The sequence below is a fragment of the Crotalus tigris genome, unplaced genomic scaffold (genome assembly GCF_016545835.1).
Source record: "Crotalus tigris isolate CLP2741 ecotype Arizona unplaced genomic scaffold, ASM1654583v1 scf7180000018165.1400786, whole genome shotgun sequence".
NCBI lineage: Eukaryota > Metazoa > Chordata > Lepidosauria > Squamata > Viperidae > Crotalus > Crotalus tigris.
The window spans coordinates 424,071-449,910 of NW_024096859.1; the positions used below are offsets into that span (position 1 = coordinate 424,071).

The window sequence follows — 25,840 nt, forward strand, 5'->3', positions numbered from 1 at the left end:
AGCCTGACAGACAGTGATTTTATGGAGTAGAAGCTGTACCAACAGCTTCAGATCTGAATTTTGTCCAATCTGAAATCTGTCCCAATCCTATTTCAAAAAAGAGCTAACTTGGTGCAGTAGTGAATGACATTGGAGGAGGAGTATGAAATCAGGTGGGTGGTCTTGGGCCAGTCCCTTCTCTCAGGAAGAAGAGAGGAACAAGACAAAGGCAAACTATTTCTGAAAATATGGCCAGCAGAATTGGTGAAGGATCAAAGTAACAGCAAGTTAATACTGTTAACAGGGCAACTATAAGAATGGAAGTTTGAGTGGAGGACTTGATTCCTATATTCTATCACTGCAATGGCAGAGGTCTGCCACATAATATAAATGACAATACTTAATCCAAACACTGGAAAAGACACATTAAAACAGAGATAAGCTTATCTTGCTGGTGATGAATTGAAAGGCACACAGATATTTTTCATGGAATGGCTCCTTCCTAAATCTCACATACATCCTTTGGAGCAGAATACAGGTAACAAAAAAGCAGAGGTAGTTTGTGACTTACATAACGGAGCTTCCCCATCACACGTAAGTTATGCTGGTCATAAAATGATTTTATGACCCTTTTATGGTGGTCGTTAAACGAACCCTGCAGTTGTAAAGAGGCCAACACACTCATTAACTGTTAACTAAACACATGGTTTGCTATGGATGGAAGTAAAAGCTGGTTTTCAGCAAAACCATAGTAAAATTTGGTCATGTGACTGTGGGATGCTGCAAATGATCATAAATGCAGTTCAGTTGCTGAGCACCTAAAATTTGATCATATGACCGCAGAGGGGAGGGACCAAGCATCGTAACATAGAATACAAGGCATATGTAGTTCCCGGATAGGTCCAGCATAACTTTGAACAGTGGATAAGTCACTGGACATAGGTCAAAGACTACCTATACTTAAAAAAAAATCTTGTATGATGTAATATGCCCGAAACAAAAGCAGCTGCAAAATTGCATGATGCATCTTAAAAGTGGAAAAAAAACAATCTCTATGGATAGAATGACAGTCAAAATTGATTATATATTTTTTCCAGTGTTATATATTTTCTGTGATATTCCATTTTCATACTTGAAAAATGAAAACTAATCATAGAAAAAGGAATTGTTCAAATGCTAGTAGAGGATTTTGCTTATTTATTTATTTGATTGATTGACTGTATGCTCAGTCATCTTGAGATTTAAAACAAAAAAGCAGCCTTCATCCACTGAAAAAAATAATGCATATATATATATATATGTCTTTGGTTATTTGGGTTTTCTCCCGCGTAAAATTGGAAGAGTTTTGGCGACGTTTCGATGAAGTCCTATTCGTCATCTTCAGGCTGATGTTTTTGGCTTCGTGCTTCTAGGAGCAATGTGTGATCGTAGCTGTTTCTTCCTTTTAAATGCCAGTGGGGGTATGAACTGATTGGGTGGGAGCTTGGCTGTGCTCTGATTGGGTGGAGGTGTGTTCTGATTTGTTAGGGGCTTGGCTGTGATTGGATGGTTGAGTGTTCTGTTTGGGTGGGAGCTTTGTTGTGCTCAGGTAGTCTGAGTTGCAGGGGGATGTGAGATGGTGAGCTGCGTTGCTGTTGTTTGGCTTCGCGTTCGTGGTCGAGCCTCATCTTCATGGTGGGTGTCAGTTTGCTTCAGGTATGGATTGGAGGGGTTTAAAGTGGCTAATGATGCAGCTGTGGTCTGGCTTCTGGTGTGTGATCGTGCCTCATCATCGGTGTGGGTTTGGGTTTGCTTTTTGCGTGGACGTGTGGTGGTGACATCCTGTGTGGCTTTCGTGAGTGTGGGTCTGGTGTCATTCTTTGTGTTAGGGACTCGTTTGTCAATAAGGGCGGGTTTCCAAATGGCTGGTAGGCGGGAGGTATCATCTCATTTGTTCATGCTGTGTGGGAGTTTTTCTATCTCAATGGCTTCTCTGATTATTCTGTTATTAAAGTGTTCAGTTTTGGCGATAGTTTTGGTCTTTTTAAAATCAATTTCATCTTTTGTGGCTTTAAGGTGTTGGACCAGGGAAGAAGTTGGTTCCTCTTTTTTGACTGAGTTCTTGTGTTCTTCAATGCGTGCACTTATTCTTCTTAGGATGGTGGATATTTTTCTATTTGTGCAGAATGCTGTCTTAATGTTGTGTTTGTGGAGGATCTTGCTGATTCTGTCTGTAGTACCTTTTATGTAAGGGAGGAGGGCTTTGCTGTTTTCTTGTTCTCTGTCTTGGATTTCAGTGGGGGTTTCTTTTTGGATTAGTTTGGTAATCTTATTTCTTTGGAATCCATTGGATGTAAGTACATTAGTGAGTAGTTTGGTTTTTAGGTGTTGTTCATCAGCTAAGCGTTTTGTTCTAGAGATGAGTATCTTGGCTACGGAGTTGATCTGTGCTGGGTGGTGGTGTGAGAGAGCGTGCAGATAGCGGTTTGTGTGTGTTTTCTTCTGGTAGATGGTGTGTCCTAGGGAGCCATTGGATTTCTTGTAGACTAAGACATCCAGGAAGGAAAGTTGTTGTTAGCTTCTGTTTCCATGGTGAACTGTATTTTGGGATGTAGGCTGTTGAGGTGTAAGAGGAATTTTCCAGTTTTTCTTTCCCATGTGGCCAGATTATGAAGGTGTTGTCTACGTATCTGAGCCAGAGTTTGGGTTTGTGATCAGATTTTTCTAGAGCTTGGGTTTCAAAGTGTTCCATGTAGAGGTTTGCAATGACAGGTGAGAGGGGTGATCCCATGGGTGCTCCTAGAAGCACAAAGCTGAAAACACCAGCCTGAAGATGACAAATGAGACTTTGTCAAAACGTCGCCAAGACACTTCCAATTTGACGCGGGAGAAAACCCAGATAACCAAAGACCTACATATATATAATGTAAACGTTAACATTAAAACGTTAACGTTAACAATAAAAATGTAAACGTTCGTTTGTTCAAAATCTTAAATCTCTGAAAGTTCTTCACCGATTACTTTGAAAATTTGACACAACGTTGCATTCAAATACGAGCGTGTTTTTATATACCTATATTATATAGATGTCACACCTGTGACAGGTAAAAACATGCTTTTTTGGAAAAACAGCACCATCTGTTGGACGTAATCTCTATATCTGCACACACAATGGAACAACAAAAAATATTGTATACCCACAAGCATTGTGAAATTAAACATATTTTCTTTCTTTTCCATTTAACCACGCTGAGCCACAGCAACGCGTGGCTGGGTACAGCTAGTATATATATATATACCTTTGTGCAGACGCCTGTGGTTGCGTCACAGAGAGTCAGAATGGAAAAGTTCTGTGCTCTATTTAGCCAGTTGACTGCAATCTTGGTGCTGGTTGCCCACTTCACCATGGTTATATAGTAATCTCTGAAAAACAAATCAGGGCATTTTTTAAACATTTTTTTTAAAAAAAACCCATCTTTATTAATAACGTAAGGCAGCAAACATACCTTATAAGAGTATTTCCTGTGAAGTGGGTTAGGCTGAGAGAGAGCGACCAGCCTTAAGTCACCCAGCTGGTTTTTATGCCTAAGGCAGGACTAGGACTCATCAACTTCTGGTTTCTAGCTGGATGTCTTAACCAGTAGACTAAACTAGCTCTCTTCATTTAAAAGCTTCCATTCTATATATTTGGAAATGTAATAAAGCTGATCAAAGAGACAGTCTGATGCATAGATTATGTTCCTACAAGGCATGGTCTATAAAGATCATGACAAGGATGGTCTTTCATCATCGGGGTCATTCCTAACCATGAAGGTGAATGTGTGAAATGTTTCATGATGTTGTGATACAAGTCCTGCTCACTGATATTTGTGTTATAAGTTTGCACACACAAGGAGTGGAGCTTCTATTATCACAGTGCACATTGTTGGACTAGTAGATACCTATGCTCTGAACTGAGTTCTCTTACCTGGATACCTCCATGTATGTCTGTAATAATCATATAGAATGATCTGCCTTCCCACAAACATTGGTGAGATCATAAATCGGTTAATTTTTACTATACATGTCTCTCAACCTTGGCAACTTTAAGACAGATAGAGTTCACCTCTCTGTTGGCTGAGGAATTCAGGGTGTTATACTACTGTACACTCGTATGTAAAACTCAAAAGTATACGCCACAAATCCACTGAAAAAGTATATACTGTCCATTTCCCTTAGGCCATCAGAGCTGAGATATATAGATATTCTATTATGCCATAACATACTGTATAGGTTTTTCCATGACTCTCTCTCTCTCTCTTTCTTTCTCTCTCTTTCTTTCTCTCTCTCTCTCTCTCTCCCCCTCCCTCTCCCTCCCTCCCTCTCTCTCTCTCTCTCTCTCTCTCTCTCTCTCTCTCTCTCTCTCTCTCTCTCTCTCTCTCTCACACACACACACACACACACACACACACACTATACAGGAATATGACATCATATAACAGAATCTCTGGATGTTGAATTGTATACCAATCAAATCAAATCAAACAATAAAAATACATACATTGGTACCTCAGTACTCATCGTTACTTGGTTCTGGGAGACTCAATGTGTACCAAAAATGATGAATATGGAACAAATTTTTCCCATAAGGAATAATGTAGTGCGTCACAAGGTAGCTGATGCTCTATTGAAATTCTAGCTTGTGTGCTGAGTATCAGAACAATTTTTCACATTAAAATACATTGAGTACAAATTTGATGAGTTGAGTACTAAGGTACCACTATATCTCTCTGCTCTGACAGGTTAAGGTTGTGTTTCCCAGCCATGTCAATTTTTAGATGTATGGACTTCAACTCCCAGAATTCTGTTTAATGACCATGCTGGCTGTGGAATTCTAGAATTTGAAATCTACAAGCCTGAATATTGCAATGGTTGGGAAACACTGGCCTGAGGGAAGGAAGATTACATACAATATTTACTTCTGATAACTTTTGTGTTTATTCCTTCCTGCAACCAGTGAGAGCAGCAGGTTAACTTCTAAGGCTTTATGCGATCACTAAAGTGCAAAGATCTATGAAATCAGTTACTAGTAGAGGGTTTGTATCCCACAGTTTGACACCCCTAACCACACATAACTGATGAATCATATTTGGAGAGAATGTTACATGTCAATGTAACCGAAAATACCCTCTACAAATTGAATTTGAAACAGACAAAATCAAGGGTTGCTTGTCTCACATGTGCTCTCTCTTGCAGAGTTTATAGACAAACACTGTTGACATTACCTAGTTGGGTAACAAAATATCTGCAAGAAAACAACCATGCTCAGACAGTTTCAATTCAATTAAACTCTTCCACACTTATGACTGTCCCTAGTAGGATTCCCGTTGATTCTTTTACTATGCAACATTACGTAATACTCACTTCTCACATTTGCCTTTTATCTCCTCTATCATCTTCCTTTTGTTCTGCAAAAGGGAGAATCCTATAATGTTAAATGCTAAATAAATAATTGCAGCAATCAGGAGAACAAGCAAGTAACATCTTTATGATCTCCCCTATCACCGTACAATGTGAAGTAACAAAACATCTGTCACCAGTAAACAGTTTATGCTTCACATGTCACCAGTAAACAGTTTATGCTTCTAGGCTGGTGATGCCACTGTTAATTCAGATCAGCTTGGTGAAAAACTCTGTAGATCTGGTCCAAAATGCTAACATTACATTCATCTCTCTCTCCCTCTCCCCCCTCTCTCTATTTCCCCCTCCCTCTCTCTCTATCCCTTCCTCTCTCCCTTTCCCTCTCTCCCCGTCTCTCTCTCTCTCCCCCCCTGCCTCTCTCTCTCTCTCTCTCTCTCTCTCTCTCTCTCTCTCTCTCTCTCTCTCTCTCTCTCTGTGTGTGTGTGTGTGTGTGTGTGTGTGTGTACATAAGGGTTGCTTAAGAATCAACTGTTTCAGTGACCAACTTTGAATAATCACTAAATAAATGGCTGTAAGTAGAGGACTACTGAACTTTTTACTCTGGTTTTCCTCTACAACAAAAAGATTGGGCTGAAGAGAGAACGATCAGTCCCAAATCACTCGTTATTAAATGTCTGACCTGAATTTCCCAAGTCCTACTCCAACACTGAATCATTACAGTGATTTTCAATACATTTTAGTCTAGGATGAGTCACTACACCCCCCCCTTGAGTTTTTCTAATCACCTCTAGCCAAAATACCGAAGCCCCTGGAGACCAACAAAAAGCCTTAATAAGCTATAGCAGATCACAAGAGGCAAACGTCTATGAAAGGTACCTTTAGTAGCTAAAGGGTGATCATGGGTTCTGGCTATAAAAAGATAGTCCTATTTGAAATCCAGGTCTGGTATAAAAATAAAGTTGTTTTTTTAAAGAAAGGGGGAGAACCAGAATCTTGACATCTATTAGCTTGTCAATATCTAAGCAATAGGTGGAACAGATTTTCAAACTTGGCCTGGTCAACTTTCTCATTGTAGTAAAACAATGTCTTCTTAAATAATGACATTATTTTGGCTTTGTCCATCTCAGAAATTCCATTTCACAAAGGACATTCATACTTAAGCCAGAATGTAAGAGTTTCATTTGGTGTTAGGCTTTACCGTAATATCTGAGATGGAATATAAGTAGATTTTTTGCCTAGAATTGGAGAAGAAGGGGTCGGGCTGAAAAAAGAGCCCTCCACAACAGTAAAACTGACAATCCACGCTGCCTGATCATATTCAAGTAGAACCTGCAGGTCAAAGCCATCTTTAAATTATCATACAGTAGCTTTTCATAATGTGTACAGTCCATACAATTTTTATGAGTTCATTTGTTGTCTATAAAATATGTATAAGGAGCCATTGCTCTCATTGGGATTAATGTGCTACATTGCTGGAGAGAAAACTCCTGCGTTTTGGGATGGATTGGCTGTGCATACAAAAGATTCGGGAATTGAGAAAGGAAGATGAGAAATAATAAACCCAGGATTAATTCTGCAGCTGTTAGCAAGGTTTAGCCCACAAATTCAGCTGCAGCTTAGAGAATAGGATACACAGAATATGGGCTTTTGCCAAAGGAACACAAATGGGCAGAAAAACACAAGTGCAAGTTGGACAGGTTAAATATTCCCTCTTACCACAAATTCCCCACCAGGATGAAGGACCTTGATGATTTCCTGATTAGGCTCCTGTTTACAGTTTGATGGTTTGTCTAGTATTAATCTTGTTATTAATCTCTGCTTATCTGGGTGTTGATTGCTGGTGAAAAAGTGTTTTAGTCTTTTCATTTCCTTTTTAGCTTTTTTATTTGTCTATATGCCCATGTGTTGGGCAGTGTTAAGCTTTGCAGTTTAATGGCCATAGTCTAGATATCAGATTTCTTGCATAGCAAGATTGATGTCAGGCTCAAAACCAAAAATATAACATGGTGATTCTTCCAAGTTGAGTTTTAAAAAAAAATATTTTACACCTACAGGCAAAAACTTGCCAAATTTAGCACTCACGTAGTGAATGTATCTTATAAGAAAAGTATATCTTACAAGTGAAGTGAGCTGCCTTCACCCATTTCTCTCACACATGATATCATTCGTGATTCAAACAGAAGAGATGAATAGAGATGAACTCCGAGGCTTGCAAATTCCTCAAAGAACATGTTTATTAGCTACAAAGTATCAGCATGGTCAAAAATGAAACCAAATCTGGATACACGTAACAATTTCCCAATACAAAGTTAAATGTCCCACCCATTAAACTGTGCAATCTACTACATTCCCCAGTATGATTATTTGGTGGGCTTTTTATGCAATTCTCAGTCTCTAGTCTCGGGAGCAGCCAGTGACCTTGGTTCCCACGGGATAGAAAATTATTTTGACTAATTAAGCACCTGGGCAACCCCCAACTTATGTGACAACTTAGAATGAGAAGAAAACATGGCTGCAGCTATGCTCATTTGTAGAGTTGACAATATCTGGACTGATTGGCCTGTTGCTCCTCCGAAATGCACCTTCCCTCCCTCCAGGAAATCCATTCCATCAGATCTGCTCTTTTCTCTGCTGGTCAGGAGATGACCAACTTTTGAACACAGTGGAAATTGCTATTGTGTGACCTCTTTTCAGGGAGGCTGTGCCTGGAGCAAACGTACAGTGATCCTTATCTTGTCCGTGATTGGGAGTGGAATTTCAAAGAGCCCCTCTCTTGACCGCAGCCATCAGATCCATGAGTTTCCCAGTAGTCCCTCTTGCCCTGTGTTTTCACCCTGGGCTGTTCTGTTCTCTGCTGTTCAGGGACTTCCATAATTACCGTATCATCCTGTTGCTCCTACCATGACCCATTAAGACATGAACTTTCTTTGCCCTGTTATTTTTCACTGTTTCTGAAAGCATTGCTCCGTTCAAATCTTACAGCTCCGGGGGGGGGGGCACTCATTCTATTTTTGCCCAGGCTGAGTGAAGCACAACCTCTTGCTTTCGCTCCCTCTACTCACCAATAGCAAATATTCCTATTCCTTCCCTCCACCCCACTATTTCAGCTGCCATGCATACTAAATCTATAAAGTTGCTATGCAATGTATACTAAATCTATAGTGGATGCTACTGCATTTTGCCCCCATGGAATTGAATCCCCTGTTCTTGCTGGCTAAGAATTTTCCATGTCCCTATTATGGAGATGAAAGACCAAGACACTCTCCTTTTGTTTGATTATGGTAACATCAGAGCTAGAATTTATTTATTTACACTCTACCTTTATTATTTGTACACATAACTCAATGCTTCTTCTTTTTCTTATTTTTTCCACAACACTAGCCCTGTGAGGTGGGCTGAGAGAGAAGGACTGAACCAAAGTTTCATAGTTTAAGATAGGGCTAGAAATTACCTTCTCCTGATGATTGCCCCAGTCACCCAGCCAGCTTTCACGCCTAAGGCGGGACTAGAATTCACTGTCTCCTGGTTTCTCTAGCTTGCTGCCTTTACCACTAGACCAAACTGGCTATTGGATGGTACAATAAGGGAACAACATCCCAACTAATACTGAATGGACTGAGAGATACTGAAGTATGAGTGACTGGATTTTATTGACAATAGTCCATTGGACTCCATTGCTTTCATAGGCATTTAACTGTGGCTTAAATATATATTAGAATATGCTTAGAGTTTTTTTATTAGAGGAATGAAATAGGTTTCATTGAAGTGAACCTGATTCAGAATAACAGAATAACAGACTTGGAAGGGACCTTGGAGGTCATCTAGTCCAACCTCCTGCTCAGGCAGGAAACCTATACCATTTCAGACAAATGGCTATCCAGTTTCTTCTTAAAAACTTCCAGTGTTGGAGCACCTACAACTTCCAGGGAAAATCGTTCCATTGGTTAACTATTCTCACTGTCAGGAAATTTCTTCTTAGTTCTAGGCTGGATATCTCTTTGATAGTCTCCCGTTACTTTTTGTCTTGCCTTCTGGTACTTTGAAAATAGGTTTGCCCCCTTTTTCCTTGTGGCAGTCTCTTAAATATTGGACCACTGCTATCATGTCACTCCATCATTCTTTTCATTAAACTAGAGATACCCAATTTCTGCAACCATTCTTCATATGATTTAGCCTCCAGGCTCTTCTCTGCACTCATTCCAGAGTCTCAATGTTTTTTTTTATAATGTGGTGACCAAAACTGAATGCAGTATTCCAGATGTGATCTTAGTAAGGCTTTATAAAGTGGTACTAGAACTTTATGTGATCTTGATTTTATTTCTTTATTAATGCAACCTAGGATTGCATTGGCTTTTTTGGTTGCTGCAACACACTACTGGCTCACATTTAAGTGATTGTCTACTATCCCTCTTGCATTTACTACTATTGAGCCAGGTTTCACCTAATCTGTACCAACACATTTGGTTTTTTGTGCCTAAGTGTAAAATCTTACTTTTCTCGATATTGAATTTCATTTTATTAGATGGGGCCCAGTGTTCAAGTCTGTCAAGATCCTTCTGGATCTTGAACCTACTGGGGTGTTGGCTATTCCTGCCAGCTTGGTGTTGTCTACAAATCTGATGAGTTCCCTTCCTATTCCTTCATCTACATCGTTCATAAAAATACTGAAGACTACTGGGCTTAAGGCAGAAACTTGGGGTACCCCATTGCTTCCTTCCTTCCATGTAGATGTAGTTCAATTAACGACTACCGTATATGCCGGCGTATTAGGTGACCTGGCGTATAAGACGACCCGTCTTTGGTGCCGAGTCGCATTCCTAGAACGTCGTCTTATACACCGGAAACTACCAGTATTTCCGGCGTATAAGACGACTCGGCGTATAAGACGACCCCCGTCTTTGGCGCCAATTTTAATGCTTGCGGAATTCGCCTTATACGCCGGCATATACGGTACATGTTGAGCGTGGTTTGTCACTTAGTTTCTATCTTTACTACTGGTGTTATGTCCCTATACCCAGCAGGCTTAAATCTGGACCAAGACAACTAGATAAGCTTATCTGATATCCAAAAAGATACAACCAGCACCCAAAAATGGGAAGGGAAATGAAGAAAGAATAGAATTAGAAAATCTAGGGATAAAGTTGGTTGATTATATACCAGAGCTGCATCTCATGGTCTCATCCTTACTTTAACGTAGCACCACACAAACCTCATTCGTGGATCATCAGGAGGAGTCATCTCTAGAACATGAGGAGGCCCATTCAACACAACTGCATGTAAGGAAATGCTTGGATTTTCTGTCCCAACCTAGAAGGCAAAAGGAGAACATAACAACAGTTAGGATAGAAAATTACCACTGAGGGATTTTTATGTATTTAGAGTGGGAATAGTCCATAAGCCACAGCTTCACATAAAGTGCCCTATTTTCCATCTCAACCCCATTGCTCCTCTGGTCATCTTGAAAATAACAACCATAACAACAACAATAATAGAGTTGGAAAGGCCTTGGAGGTCATCTAGTCCAACCCCCTGCTCAGGCAGGAAACTCTATACCATTTCAGACAAATGGTTGTCTAGTCTCTTCTTAAAAACTTCCAGTATTAGAGCATTCACAGCTTCTGGAACTTCTGACAACAGCCTTGCTGAAAAAGTGACCTAAACTCAGTCCTCATTTAGCAACTACCTCATTTAATAACTCTTTGCCGTTATGAAAGTGATGATAAATTAACTCTTTGCCGTTATGAAGGTGATGATAAATTAACTCTTGCGTTTATGACCTGTGCAAATCTGTAGAGCAAAGAAAAGCTGAAGTAAGACTATGAGCACAATTACACTTTGCAACTGCTTTGCTTCATGACCGGGTTGCTGATCCCAACTGTGGTTGCTAAATGAGCAACCACAAAATTGTGATTCTATAATATGACCCTGACTTAAGACTATTGTCAACTGTCCCAGTTGGCAGATTCTAAAAAAGGAACTCCTGATACAAAGAGTTTAAGATAAAATAAGATAAGATAACCCTTATTGTTATTTTTTACAGTGGACACACTGGCACACATTAAAAATGAAATTCTGCTGCCTGCTCTCAGAAGTGTAAACATACATAACTCACATATAAACATGCTATGTACAACATATATATATACCTACACCAATATATATAAATACTAATATTAATCACTGTCCATCTTGAATACATAATGGAAAGAGGAAGCTTGAGAGTTCACAAGGTTAATGCTGTATGGAATGAAATTCTGGCTGAATCTGGATGTTCTGCTTTGGATACCACGGAGCCTCCTCCCAGAAGGTAACAAAGAATACAGGTTGTGAAGAGGATGTGTCCCAGACAATCTTGTGGACCCTGCTCAAGCAACACTTCTATGCTATGTCCTGGATGGAAGGGAGAGAAATGCCAATGATCTTTTCAGCCATCCTCACCACTCTCTGCACCGTCTTCCTGTCTAAAGCAGTGATGCTTCCAAACCAGATGCTGTATGACAGGAGGCTCTCAATCATCCCCCTGTAGAAAGTGGTCAGGACAGGGGAAGGAAGATATACTTTTCTCATGTGACACTGAAACGGCAGGCATTGCTGTGCCTGCTTCACCATGTCTCCCTGTTCACCAAGAGTAAAACTTTATTGAAAGATCCATCTAGGTACAGCAGAAGCAAAGTTAGTTCTGAGGTTTTCCAGCAAAACCTAGCATAGGTTTTCTTCCCTGGGCCATCTACAGTTCATTGTTCACCAATTACATGCAGTGCTTTTGTTTTGGGAAAACATTCTGCACGGTTTGAACAGTTTTCGGAGCTTGACCTTGGTGGCTGTCTCCTGTCAGGTGACAGAAGGCTCTTATGCATTTCTTAGTCCTCCCCCCTCCATAGAAATTTACCAAAAAAACCCCTCCCACTTCTGTTTGGCAAACTGCCAAGCAGGTGCAGGGGATGATGAAGCAGAATCAGTTCTGACAACTATAATTACAATATCCATTCAGAAATAATCTTGCTTTTCTAACTGTATTCAGTTAACTTTGAATTGCATCTCCAGGTAAAAGTAACCAAATCTTGAATATTAGATGAATAGTAAAATCTATCCTACCTTTGGGTAGTGATAGGCTTCCGCTTTTGGGTAAAGGCTTCCGGTGAATGTAGGGATCTCCATTAGTGGGACCCGGGAGTCATTAATAGTTGCATAGGCTAATCTTGTGCCATCAGGAGACCACCAGTGGGCAATCTGGCTTTTCAGGATCTCTTCTAGAGAAACAAAAGAGTTGAAAAAAAAATACTGTGATATCAAAACTGTTAGTTAACAAGGAAATGTAAGGATAGATTGAAGGAAAATCCTACTTAATGGGCAGGATATCATGGGGGGGGGGTTTAAAAATAATGAGCAAAAACCTCAGAATCTATTTTATTGATAGATATCCTCATGAATGGTTTCCAACCTTGATGAATTTTCTTTGATGTTGTGTAAAAGAATATCTCTCTGAGAGAAAAAAACAAATGTTTTTTCGCTGTTGATCCCAATGATTCATATGTTTTGCTTAAGTTTGGAAGAGCTTGCCTTGCGGCATCAAATTGGGGGAAATTCCACTTGCTATCATATTGTTAACTGCAGCGTTCTAAAGATCTATCTTAGGATCTATCTTTTGGTTTTGGCAATATACACTCATAAAAAGTACAATCCATCATTTTAAGACCTCAGCATGGTTAGCTATACATCCTGAACAATTTCTCATAGCTTTCTAAAACTTTTGCTGAGGGACATGCTTTTAGAAACTAACCTTTGGCTGAACCCTGCATGATCGGGATCATGTGGAATTTTCCTAGGATGAGGACTCCATTTGGTTAAGCACCATCCCAGGGACCATACTCCAAAAACTAATGGATGGGGCAAATTAAAATTAATTCTGCTTTGCTTTCATTTATATTTGATTCAAATTAAATGTAAATGGTATGAATACTCTCTGGTCAGACATATTATATTTTTCTCCTTTTTTATCTGTTAAAGGTTATGCTTAGGTAGCAGTTTTTGCAGAAGTTTGTGAGTGGCACATAAACTGGGCTCAGGCTATGCCAGTGATGGCGAACCTTTTAGAGACCGAGGGCCCAAACTGCAACCCAAAACGCACTTATGTATCGTTGGGTGCCGGGTGGGCATAGCCCATTGGATAGGCGTGGCCCATTGGGTGGGCATGGCTGCGATGGTAATGGCAGACTGGGTGGGACTAAAAAGTTCAATCAATCAATTCCAACTTTGCAAGATCTTTTTTTTCCCCATGAGAAGTTGAAATTGATTGATTGATTGAACCTTTTTTTTTTTTTTGCACACGGTGGCAGAGGCCTAAAGCAAAAAGTTTTTATAAAACCCTAGGACTGGGGCGATGGCATGTGTTCCCACAGAGAGGGCTCTGCGTGCCACCTGTGGCACGCATGCCATAGGTTTGGCACCATGGGGCTATGCCTTTCTGACATTTAATTTTTGCATTTTTGAAAATGAGCTTATGTAGACATATTGGGCTATGATAATTGGATGAGTTTCAGGTATTTATTTATTTATTTAGTTATTGATTGATTGATTGATTGATTGATTTTAGTTACTATTTGGATTTTTATTTCTTTTCCAGTGATAGTCTAACTCACTAAGACAGATTGCTTGTTTAAATTAGAGAATGACTGTCATAACTAAAACCCAATTTTCAAATGGATATTTACATGTGTAAAAAAATATGAACTGAAGATCTCTGGCAAAACAATATGTCATATTTAACTATTTGAGAAGCTTCTGTTCATGAGTAGATGAACTTATAACTTCTGGCCTACTTTGTAGAGCTGTTGTAACTATTACAAATGATTAAATGATTGGCATGGCATGGAAGTTGTGCCTCTCACCTATGAAGACAAGGTGATCCAGCTGAGGGTTCCCTCCACATTTTATCACCATACCAACACTGAATTTAACTCACTAGGTTAGACTGAGGAACAATGAACATCATAGGTTGAATGAGGGTGTGAATGGTAGAAATAGAAAAGGGTGGTGGTGGAGGAGGACATGTTGCTAAGTAGGGTTGGACTTAATTGGGACTTGTTTGGCAGTGTAACAGGAATTCTAATAATGCAGTCTAGAGTATGAAGTGGAAAAAACATCCCAGAAAAACACAACAGCAAATCCTAATTATTAATTAAGGAACTATCTTGCCTCAATGGGGTTGGCCACCCTATCTGCTCCAGTAGTAGGGGCATGCTGAGGACCTTATCAGCCAAGAAATTTCAGCTGGTGGTATCTGGGAGAAGAGCCTTTTCTGCCGTGACCCCCTTCCCTTTGGAACAGCTTGCTCCCGGAGGTGAGATCCACCCTCAACTGTTTTGGCCTTCCAGAAGGGCCTTAAAACCTGGCTCTGTTGATTGATGTGGGGCCCAAATGAAGCCACTTGAGGCTGGAAGTGGCTGGTGGAACAATTGAGAAGATACACCTCTGTGACATACGTGCTCTTGGCTTATATTTTTTATGTGACTCTTCTTTTAATGTTTTTTAATTTATTTTTTTAATTGTATTGTAAGCTTTCTAGAGTCGCTTTGAATTGTGAAATGGGCAGGATGTAAACTTAATTAAATAAATAAACGCTGCCAGCAAAACCACAGGAGTTGAGGGCTCAACTCAACATGACATTCTTAATAAGAATAACTCATTCTACAGATGAAATCTTGAAGAATTCATAACAGAAGAATAGGGACCTGAATCTCAATCAGAGCCAATAATTTTAGCTCCAGGGCCTGTCTTTATTGGCCATAGGCTGGTGGTTCTCCATAGGGCCTATAAATTATTCCAAGGGATTAATTTGAGCTTTACATTCGACATGCACCATGAGCTTTCGATGCTCCTGTCTTTCTTCTTAATATTATTTGACATGATGCTTTCATTAACTTTCCTATAAAAAGACCATAGCTGAAGAGGATCAATAGTGCACACTTAGAAAGAGAAGAAAAACAGGCCTCTTCCCTTCAGCCTACATTGTTTCCAACCTCTCTTCAATTTTCTTACAGCACAGCTGTCACTCAGACTTGATGTACTGCATGATATATTTATTACAGACAACGTGGTGCCTCTACAATAGTGGGATCGTGTATTTTCAACAGTTCTGAATGGCAGCTCATGCAGAGAAGCAATAATATTTATTAAGCCCGCGTTCCAATGCAATGGGGCATCCCAATCAGCAGTGTTTCTGCAACTGAGGAGCAATATTTGAAGCAGCATCCAAGTAATAAAACTTTCATTCTTTCTTTTGCTTCCTGATTGTTATATTTTATTTACAGAAAAGACTGCCTGCCAACTTTTCTCTGTTTGGTGCCTTTTGAGAGTCTGGATTACTACTCCCGCACCCTCTGGGCTCATACTGGATGGGAGTTAACAGAGCTAATCCAGAATTTCTGAAGGTCTCGGATTGGCAAAGGCTGTTAAAGCAACAACACTGGAAATTCTTCTCTAATTTACTGAAAAGAGGCACAAATCCTGCACGTGGACCATTTCTGCTTCTAGGAAAGTAAAGGTGAGAATTCCTTTACTTTAATTGGAATCAAGTCTTGATTATTTCATGGACTTCTTGGCAATAGTGTGGAAGTGGTTTGTGATTGTCTTCTCCCAAGATGTATTCTAGACTTTCTAGTCTAACTTACAGCCCTGAGATTTCCTCTGGTCTCCCATCTAAGAACTAACCAAATCTGACTCCACTTAGCTTCTCAAGATCAGCCAAGGTGCTGTGAGCTAATGGGACCATGCAGAAAGACCCAAATTACTGTTACTCTAATTCAGATCTTTCAGCCAACCATGAATCTCACACTTTAACCTAATTCATCAAAAAGCTGAGGATTAATTAATCCAGATGTGGGCATATCAAATTCTTAGAACCACAGGTGATTGCTGAATCTATTTTTATGATCTACTCAAAGGTATAGGGACTAGATTGGTAAATCTAGACATATCTTGGAAGAATTCATGCAGACACACTGAGAGTTTGCAGCAAACCAGTCTAATAAATTAGTATCGTTAGTAGGAAGAAGACAATCACTTCCATACTGTTGCCAAGATATCCATGATCCCTAGGAGTCACACTCAACTCAAAGCCTAATATCAGAATAACTGAACATTTCTGGCACTGTCTCCCATCACAGAAAAAAAACATAAATTGAAGTGTAACATTAAACATCATAACTTTTAAAAATGAAGAATAACCTTCAACCTCTTCTAATCCAGAAAAAATCCTGGCTCAAAATAGATGCAGAATTTGGTCCTATTCACTTGTACTCCACATTCCAGTGACTGAGGTGCAGCTACTGGATAACCCAATGGTGGCTATCATTAAGCCTAACTTGGTTGTTTTCTTAACTGAGCTCAATGAGTGAAGTAGACAGTGGGTTAATCAACAACCCTGGTTTAATATTACTCATCTAGGAAAAATAATCAAATGATGGGGCTATATTATAGGTTCTACCTAAAGTGAAATTGGGCTTCACATGAAATAACAAATTAAAAATATGCAGACCAGTAAAGTGAAAGCATGTGCAAGATTTATGCATATTTCCCATTTAATGTCATCTCTCATCTAGCTCAGTGTATTAAAAGGGACAAGAAATACAATTTCAAGTTTCTTCATTGTGGTTGGAAGAGATCACATCTTCCATTCTTACCTGGTTGTCCCTGAAAAGATGAAAAAGCTGACTGAGATTTATCAAAGCTTTATTTGTCACAACTTGGGAAACACTATATGGCTGGAATAAAAATGGCAAACAGAATTAAAGCTCCAAAGAAGAATAGCCAAGTTGGCCTATCCAATAAATGAAGTCTGTCTCTTTAAAAATCCTGCTCATCTTCGGCCTAGTATCCCCATTGTGATCTTTTTGAAGAAGCAAAATGAATTCAATCTTATGCAGGGAAACTACCATGTTTGTTCTTGGATCTATACTTTTATCGTGACACCAACTGCAATCCAGCTGGGGAACATTAGGTAAAGGGAAAAAAGAAAAAAAACTGGCTTAATATCTCATGGATATTTCTGTACTGAAGATTACAGGTAAGCATGTTGAGGCACTGTTTCCTCCTATTTCCCAGTGCCCCTTTCACATCATAAAATGGTGATACTAGAGTGAAGACCAACTAGCTGAGCATGCATCTGACCTTCTGCCTTCAATGGGTCTGAGTAGAACCCTAGTCCTCTACACAGGCCTACTTCCATCAGTGAGAGGTCATGCCTCCACATTGATAGATTCAGAAGAAGAAAGCAGAAGAGAAGCATGTTGATGTCCAAATAAACCTAGTATAGCAATAGCACTTAGCACTTAGACTTATATACTGCTTCACAGTGTTTTACAACCCTCTCTAAGTGGTTTACAGAGTCAGCCTATTGCCCCCAACAATCTGGGACCTCATTTTACCAACCTCGGGAGGATGGAAGGCTGAGTCAACCTTGAGCTGGTGAGAATTGAACTGCCAACTGCCGGCAGCCAGCAGAAGTAGCCTGCAGTACTGCATTCTAACCACTGCGCCATCACGGATAATACTTTGGTAGCACCTAAAACTGCCTGGAATCCAGCATATAATTACATTTATCTATTTCTAGTGATTTTAAGTTGGTTTCAAGAATATTTAGCAACTCATTGTGGCTGTAGCTTCTTTCAATCTCCTTTTCTTCTGCAGTGGCAATACATATGCAACTTTCATCCTGTATTGCATTTAGGTGATATTGAAAAAATAATAGTGCATATTGGGAATTGCCTTCTTGACATGCTGCTTACTTAATATCCTATGTTTTCTGTTTTCTCAATGCTTTGCAAATGTGTATGCTGTTTCAAAAATCAGATTTCTAAATAGGTCTCTTTTCTGAAGGTAATTATAAACTGGGACATACAGTAGATTTTTTTAGGTAATGAGATGGTGGTAATGCCCTTGGCATTATTAAAGTTAAAAGAAGCAAAGTTCCATAAATTATATGCAATGGAAACTCCCGTAGTTGCTGTATGGCACCAATAAGAATCAGGTTTCTTCATTTTATTTATTCATTCTAGGGGTAAGGTTTTAGGAAGAAATTTTATTGTTTTTTTTAGTTTTTCAAACAAAATGCTCAAGACACACCGTGGTGTTAGGGTAGTCAAACATCCAAAGACAAAACATATATACATAATTCAGTCAATACATCTAATATTCCCTCTCTTTTTCCCTTAAGTAATGTAATTTATTTAAAATAGTTCAATTCTAGCTTAAATTTATTCAATCTATACCTGTTTTTAAAGCTTTAGAAATTTACACTATCATAATCAAATTAACTTTAAGTACAAACATTATCAATTCGGGTATCCCTTCCAAATATATTCTAATTTCTTGATTTTATCATAAATCTTATTTAATTCTTCTTCCACTAATAGCCCTTAATTAAAATAACATATTAATATCCTATACATATCTAGTCCATCAATTAATCAATCTCTTTAAACTGACAGAAAAAAATCAGACCTTAAATCATTTCAATCTATTAAACAAAATTCAAATTACATCCAGTTAATTGTCATAACTAATAACATCCGTGTTATCAAACAATCAAATCATCTTATTAGATTAATTCAATATTACATAATAATTTTCTTACAAGTAACCCTATCATCCTAAAAAGAGAACAGACTCTTAATCCAGTTAATATATATTCCATTAATCACCTCTTTTTCTCTTACTTCTAACAATCTTAATCCTAAAATCAAGCCATAATCTAGATTACCTTTAATCTATTTCCTGAAAATATCTCCTTTTTTAGCTAAAATATTGATCTATCCTAGACCTATCTAATCCATCAATCAATCTCTTTAAGTTGACAAGATAACATCAAACCTTAAATTATTTCAATTCATTGAGCATCAAACAAATAAATCATCTTATTAGAGATAATAGTTTTCATACAGACAAACTTTGTATATCTTCCATTAATCGCCCGTTTCCCTTACCTCTAACTCATAATCTTAGTCCTTAAATCAGTCCATAATTCTAGGTTGCCTGTAGTCCATTACATAAAACTTTAACTTTCTAGGGGTGAGGTTTTAAAGAAGACTGATTTCAAAAGTTTATAGTAGAATCACTGGCAACTTTAAATGAAGCGTGACAGTATCACTAAACCGGACACATTTCTTATCTTTTCCTCCATGTTTGTGGATGATTTCCTAAACTGTGAGTTGCAACTCCCAGGGGATCATAAACAACTTATGGGGAGAATTGCAATTTTGTTTAAAGGTGATCGGGTTTGCAGGCAAAATAGGAATGCTGTCAAAACTCACTCCACCTTTAGTTAAGCTGAGTAGTAAGAAAAGTCTAGAGTACGTTTTGAGACATGGCTAAATCTACTGGTTTGCCAAACCACCTGCCAATCACATTAGTTCCATATATGATTTACTTATTCTTTCATTTTAGTTATGATGGTCATCAAATTCATTACAATATTACAAAGTATAGGAACTTCTTGATTGGTTTAAATTGGAATAAAATAAGTGGTAAATATTTTTAACATTTTAATTCTTAAATTCCCCTCTCCCCCAAATGCTCAAAGTAAAGGATCTAAGGATATTACTCAACATAACTTCAGTTGAATGTATTCTCAAGGGACAGAGTTTGCCTCTAGCCTATTTATACATGATTAAAAAGTGGCAAACCCCCCCCCCAATGTGTCAAGTTCCACTGAAAATGCTGGACTGGTGCTTATGGAGAAGGCAGCTGGTATAGTATTATAGTGAAAAAGGTTGTGCTATAAATCTTGCTATGAAGTTTGTAAGAGCCCTTAGGGAAGCCACACAAGAATGCTAACTTTCCTTAAGAGGGTTGCTATAAGTAAGACAAATATGCCCAATTTGCTAGTTAGAGACTACATGCTTCCTGCATCCATTGGCTAAAGAGTTTCCCACTGTCAGTTGCAAAATAGTAGTAATCCAGACAAGAAACACATGTACAAGTACTATCTCTATCTTTGCTATAAAAATAACAGAATAACAGAGTTGGAAGGGACTTTGGGGGTCTTCTTGTCCAACCCCCTGCTCAGGCAGGAGACCCTATACTATTTCAGACAAATGGTTATCCAATCTCTTTTTTAAAATATCCAGCATTGGAGCATTCACAGTTTTTGGAGGCGAGTCATTCCACAGATTAGTTGTTCTTTCTTCTGACACATTAACAGAATATTGCATCTCTCTCCTATCCTTGTTACAGCCCAAGGAACAAGGAACGGTTCCTTAGAGTCATTTGTTACACCCCTTTTCCTTCTGCAGTCTCAACTGCCTCTTATCTGAGCATTCTCGGTGGCTCTTCCTCCTGTCTCCCAAGGTCACACGCATTCACCATAACACTTGCAGATTTATTGTTTTCTTAGGTTTACATGCCACTCCAATCATACATGACTCTGAGCAGCATACATATCTGAATGGAATAACTGTTGTTCTTGAATTTGTCCTTCAGGCTGCAAGGAGTGCTTATTTCAGCATGGTGATCAGTTCGTTCACATAGAAGTGCTATCAATGCATGATGTGACATGGGCTCTTGTCTATCATCTGGCTTGTTACAAATAGCCTGTGTCACATTAGGGCTGAGAGAAAGTGATTGGCCCAAGGTCACCCAACGGGCTTCTTCCCAAAGGGTCTCCCCATTCCTAGTCTAGTATCTTAACCTCTACACCACACTAGTTCTCCACATACCTGAAATGCAGTAATATCATTAAAACATAAGCAACAAGGTACAACAAAATACTCTAGGTATCACTGAACAACCAATTTCACAGAATGGATCAGAAACAAATACGTTATACCCCAAAAGCTTACTGAAAAAGCCAAGTCTTTATTGCTTTTTGAAAACCTAAGAGGTTCCACTGCCTACCAGCAACAGGTCTATACATCCTCTCATTGCCTTGTTCTGCCACTTCCTTATACATGTGTTTTTACACATATGATTGTGTGTTTATATATATGGGTGTAGGGGTGGTTCCCAGACTGATTAAAATTATTATATACCAGTTGCAAGCTTCCACATGATTAGTGATGAGTGAAGTGACATAACTCCTTGCTAGATCATAGGAAGACCATCAGAAATAAAATCAAAACATGTCTGTTCTAAAGTGGACTCTAAGAAAGAAGTATTGATTCTAAATGGGAAATGGTGACTTTTTAGAACATTTTTCATTCTTCCTATTCTTCTTAGTATAGCTTGATAATGAGAATTCTGTGAGATTCATGCTTGGAAAGAGTCGCTCTCAAAGTTCTTAAAAATAGATCACCATGTGCGTAAAAGGATTGGGGCAGGATATTGTCTGAACTGATTTTATAATTGGGAGTCAACTCAGAGACATGGATCACACATCATGTTGGCCTTAAGATGACCAGGTGATTCAGACGGTCTTTAAACTAATCTAATGTGTGAAGCCAACTAATTAGAATATATTCAATAAATAAAGATGATTGGTTAATTAAAAGAGAATGCTTTGGTGTGACAGCTGAAACTTATATTTACACAACATATTGAACCACAAATTAACTATATGGGCTACAATATTCTGCTACACTATGGTCTATAATCAATGGAAGGGATTATTGATGATCTGTAAGCTAAACTCTAAGTTCAACCAACTTAGTGTTATTTGATAAGTTAATGTCAAATATTTTCAAATGCTCTTGCCTTCCAGGATTGTTCAGAGGGGAGAGGCAGAAATAAATAATACACTCTAAATACCTCTACTAATTAAATATCATCAATTTAATTAATATGTCTTCTCTAATACTAATAGCAAAGCCAACCCCCTACTGTAGCTAATAAATACACTTTAAATCACTGAAAAACCTGAATACAATCTAGCTTAACAGAGGCATCTGGGAAAGCCACAGTGGTATCAGGTAGGAAATTACGTCATTGAGCAAATGATACAGATTACACAACTGGCATCATTCACAGGTGATGCCATGGAGGTACATGTGATCTAATCTGCCCTGCCTTGTGGTTGTTGCTGAAATACATATTCATGGAAATTTATAAAAGGGCTTCGTGTAGAATCAAAAAGGAATGGAAAAATTCCCTTCTCATCTTCTTCTTCTTTTCCAATTATCTGTTTAAATGGGAAGTGTGCAGTTTCATACACATCAGAAGCTAACCTTGGATCTTCTCAAGCAGAAACAGCCATTTCTAATTAAAGCCATCCTATTAACATTTACATTGTTAAGATGATTCTCAGCTGGAAACTTTTCATATTAGGGAAACAAAAGGATGCTGTAAAGGCCCATCTAGAATCCATCTCAACCACCAGGTGAAGCTTTCTTTTTAAGAAGTGTGGATTAAATAGGAAGGAAGATTCTTGATAGTTTGTTTATAAGCTACAAACTACGCACAGACATGTTTGATGTGAGATTTGAACTCTATTTGATAGCAACAAGCGATTCCCTTAGGATACGCTTCTTCAGTCTGATGCTTCTAGATGTTAGCTATTATTAGTGACTTTTATTTTTAGGCTGCATCTTAAAAGATCCATTCTTAAAGAATTACCACTACCAATCACATCCTGAAGCACCGTGAAAACACACTCTCAATACCGATGCAGAGTTGCTGATACTGACTGACAAGCTACAGAAATATTCCTAGTCAGAATTTGGTATGATTCATTATTTAATGGTTTATAAATTCCATAGGACATCTGACATCACAATAGGAAGAAAGTACCCAAAATATAAAAACAGCTGCAATAATTACAGAAGTTTCAAAATTAGTAGTACAGGTAATCCTTGACTTATGATTGTAATGGTGTCTGGAATTTCCATTGTTAAGCCCACACCTACCTGGACTCAATTTAAGACTTTTTTTGCAGCAATAATTAAGTGAATTCTACAGTCGTTAAGCAAATCTATATATTCCTATGGTCAGAATCCAGCAAAAAAAAAAACTTCTTTCAACATGTAAAAAATAAGAAAAAAGTTAAGGAAATGATTGGTCCATTAGTGGGACAATGTGGCAAAAAGGTGATAAGTATCTGTCTTTACACAAAGTACCGACCGTATTCAGCATGTAGTCCTGAATGGAACTGCATCTATATGGAGGGAAGTGTGTAGTGGGGTGCCCCAGTGCTCTGTTCTGGGCCCAGTGCTCTTCAACATCTTCATCAATGATTTGGATGAGGGGATAAATGGGAAATTCATCAAATTTGCATATGGCACCAAGCTGGCAGGAATAGCCAACACTCCAGAGGATAGGCTTAAGGTACAGGAGGATCTTGACAGACTTGAACACTGGGCGCTATCTAACAAAATGAAATTCAATAGTGAAAAAAGTAAAATTCTACATTTAGGCAAGAAAAACCAAATGCAAAGGTATAGAATAGGTGGTACCTTGCTCAATAGTAGTAACTGTGAGAGGGACCTCGGGGTCCTAGTGGACAGTCACTTAAATATGAATCAGCAGTGTGCTGCACCTGCCAAAAAAGCCAACACACTACTAGGCTGCATTAACAGAGGGATAGAATCAAAATCACATGAAGTGTTAATACCACTTTACAATGCCTTGGTAAGGCCACACTTGGAACACTGCATCCAGTTTTGGTCACCACGATGTAAAAAAGATGTTGAGACTCTAGAAAGAGTACAGAGAAGAGCAACAAAGATGATTAGGGGACTGGAGGCTAAAACATAAAAGGAACAGTTGCTGGAATTGAGTATGTCTAGTTTAATGAAGAGAAGGATGAAGGATGACATGATAGCAGTGTTCCAATACCTCCGGGGTTGCCACAAAGAAGAGGGAGTGAAGCTATTCTCCAAAGCGCCTGAAGGCAGGTCAGGAAGCAATGGATGGAAACTAACCAAGGAGAGAAGCAACCTAGGAGAAATTTTCTGACAGTGAGAACAATTAATCAGTAGAATTCTGCTTCCAGAAGCTGTGAATGCTCCAACACTGGAAGTCTTTAAGAAGAGACTGGACAACCATTTGTCTGAAATGGTATAGGGTTTCCTGCTTGAGCAGCGGGTTGGACTAGATGACCTCCAAGGTCCCTTCCAACTTTATTATTATGTGGATTATGTGGATTAAATCATGGACATATGTCCTTGGATTGCTGCAACTGCCTATAAAGGGAGTCAGTTGCTAAGTGCAGTCATGAGACCATAGAAATATATGCAGTTTTGAGAACTCCATAACTGGGTTGTGAGTAGCCTTTGGGGAAAATCCATCAGAAGTTTGAATGATCACAGTTTTGCAACTGGGAGGTTGTTTTGACTACTTTTAGTCATGTTGCGTTCTAGCCCTCTGGCCACTGTGAAAAGATGATGAGGCAAGTTCTAACCAATACACATTGACAGCCCCCAAGAAGATTAGGTTTCTCAGGGGTGTCATATCAAAATATCAATAGCAATTCTTGACATCAAGGCCCATGCAGAAATGTCCATAAGCAATTCTTAAAATTACAGCCATTCAGAGGGAAATGCTGCATTCTGCCTGAACAAGATGGTATCCTTTTCTATTACATGAACAGACAATTCTTGCAACTGAATTGTCTTTCGGTATCAAGCAACCAAAAGGCCTTGAAAGCAGTAAACTAGCCTAAGTAATATGGATTGGTCTACTGCAGTGGTAGGCAACCTTGGCTCTTTTATGACTCAGCTGGCTCAGGAATTCTGCGAGTTGAAGTCCACAAGTCAAAAAAGAGTCAAGGTTGCCCACACCTGGTCTACTGGTATTAACAGAAAAATAGAATAACAGAGTTGGAAGGGACCTTGGAAGTCTTCTAGCCCACTCAAGCAGGAAACCCTATACCATTTCAGACACATGGTTGTCCAATCTCTTTTTAAAAATCTCCATTGATGGAGCACCCACAACCTCTGCTGGCAGGTTGTTCCTCCAGGAGGCAGGTTGTTCTAACTGTCAGGAAATTCCTCCTTAGTCCTAGATTGCTTCTCTCCTTGATTAGTTTCCATCCTTTGCTTCTTGTCCTGCCCTCAGGTGCTTTGGAGAATAGCTTGATGCCCTCTTCTTTGGGGGGGATTCTTTAGATATTGGAACACTGCTATCATATCACCCTTAGTCTTCTATTCATTAAATTAGATATATCCAATTCCTGCCGAGGAGTAACCGTATTTGATATCAGAACTGCTACTTTTGTTCCATATGGTAGGATGAATAATTTATGAGAAAAGTAATGGCCTCCACTACAAATGGCCACTGGATTCTCCTGAGTAGAAGGATCTAGAGGGCTTTTTATCTTCAGCAGAAGTTTGAACATGCGTGTATTTCTGAATCTGCTCCTGGACGCAATCTCTTAACTCCAGTTAATCCTCAGTTTCGATTCCTACTTGTTTGTTTCTACCATTCTTATCAAATGCTAAAATAGATATTTCTGTGCAGCTGAACTGTACAATGATTTGAAGGGTGTCATGCAGAAACAAACAACCTCTGCACCTACTAGATCTATCAGTTTATCACAAAACTCATAGAATCAAGG

General features: G+C 38.9%; 1 protein-coding gene across 8 annotated transcripts in view; it reads right to left on the minus strand.

The window, feature by feature from the left end:
• Nucleotides 1-25,840, minus strand: part of DPP6 (dipeptidyl peptidase like 6) — a 570,597-nt gene that overhangs the window by 38,509 nt on the left and 506,248 nt on the right. For 7 of the 8 annotated variants that reach the window (XR_005557324.1, XM_039348637.1, XM_039348639.1 and 4 more), the window contains exons 9-11: nucleotides 12,454-12,608; nucleotides 10,568-10,665; nucleotides 3,258-3,381 (exon numbers count right to left, since the gene is read on the minus strand). Coding sequence is in view for 7 of the 8 variants with exons in the window: in XM_039348637.1 (XP_039204571.1) it covers nucleotides 3,258-3,381; nucleotides 10,568-10,665; nucleotides 12,454-12,608 (377 nt within the window). In the remaining variant the exon portion in view is untranslated. Of the gene's footprint in view, nucleotides 1-3,257; nucleotides 3,382-5,361; nucleotides 5,406-10,567; nucleotides 10,666-12,453; nucleotides 12,609-25,840 lie in introns of those variants that run through there. The other variant, XM_039348641.1, reaches the window with a different exon arrangement.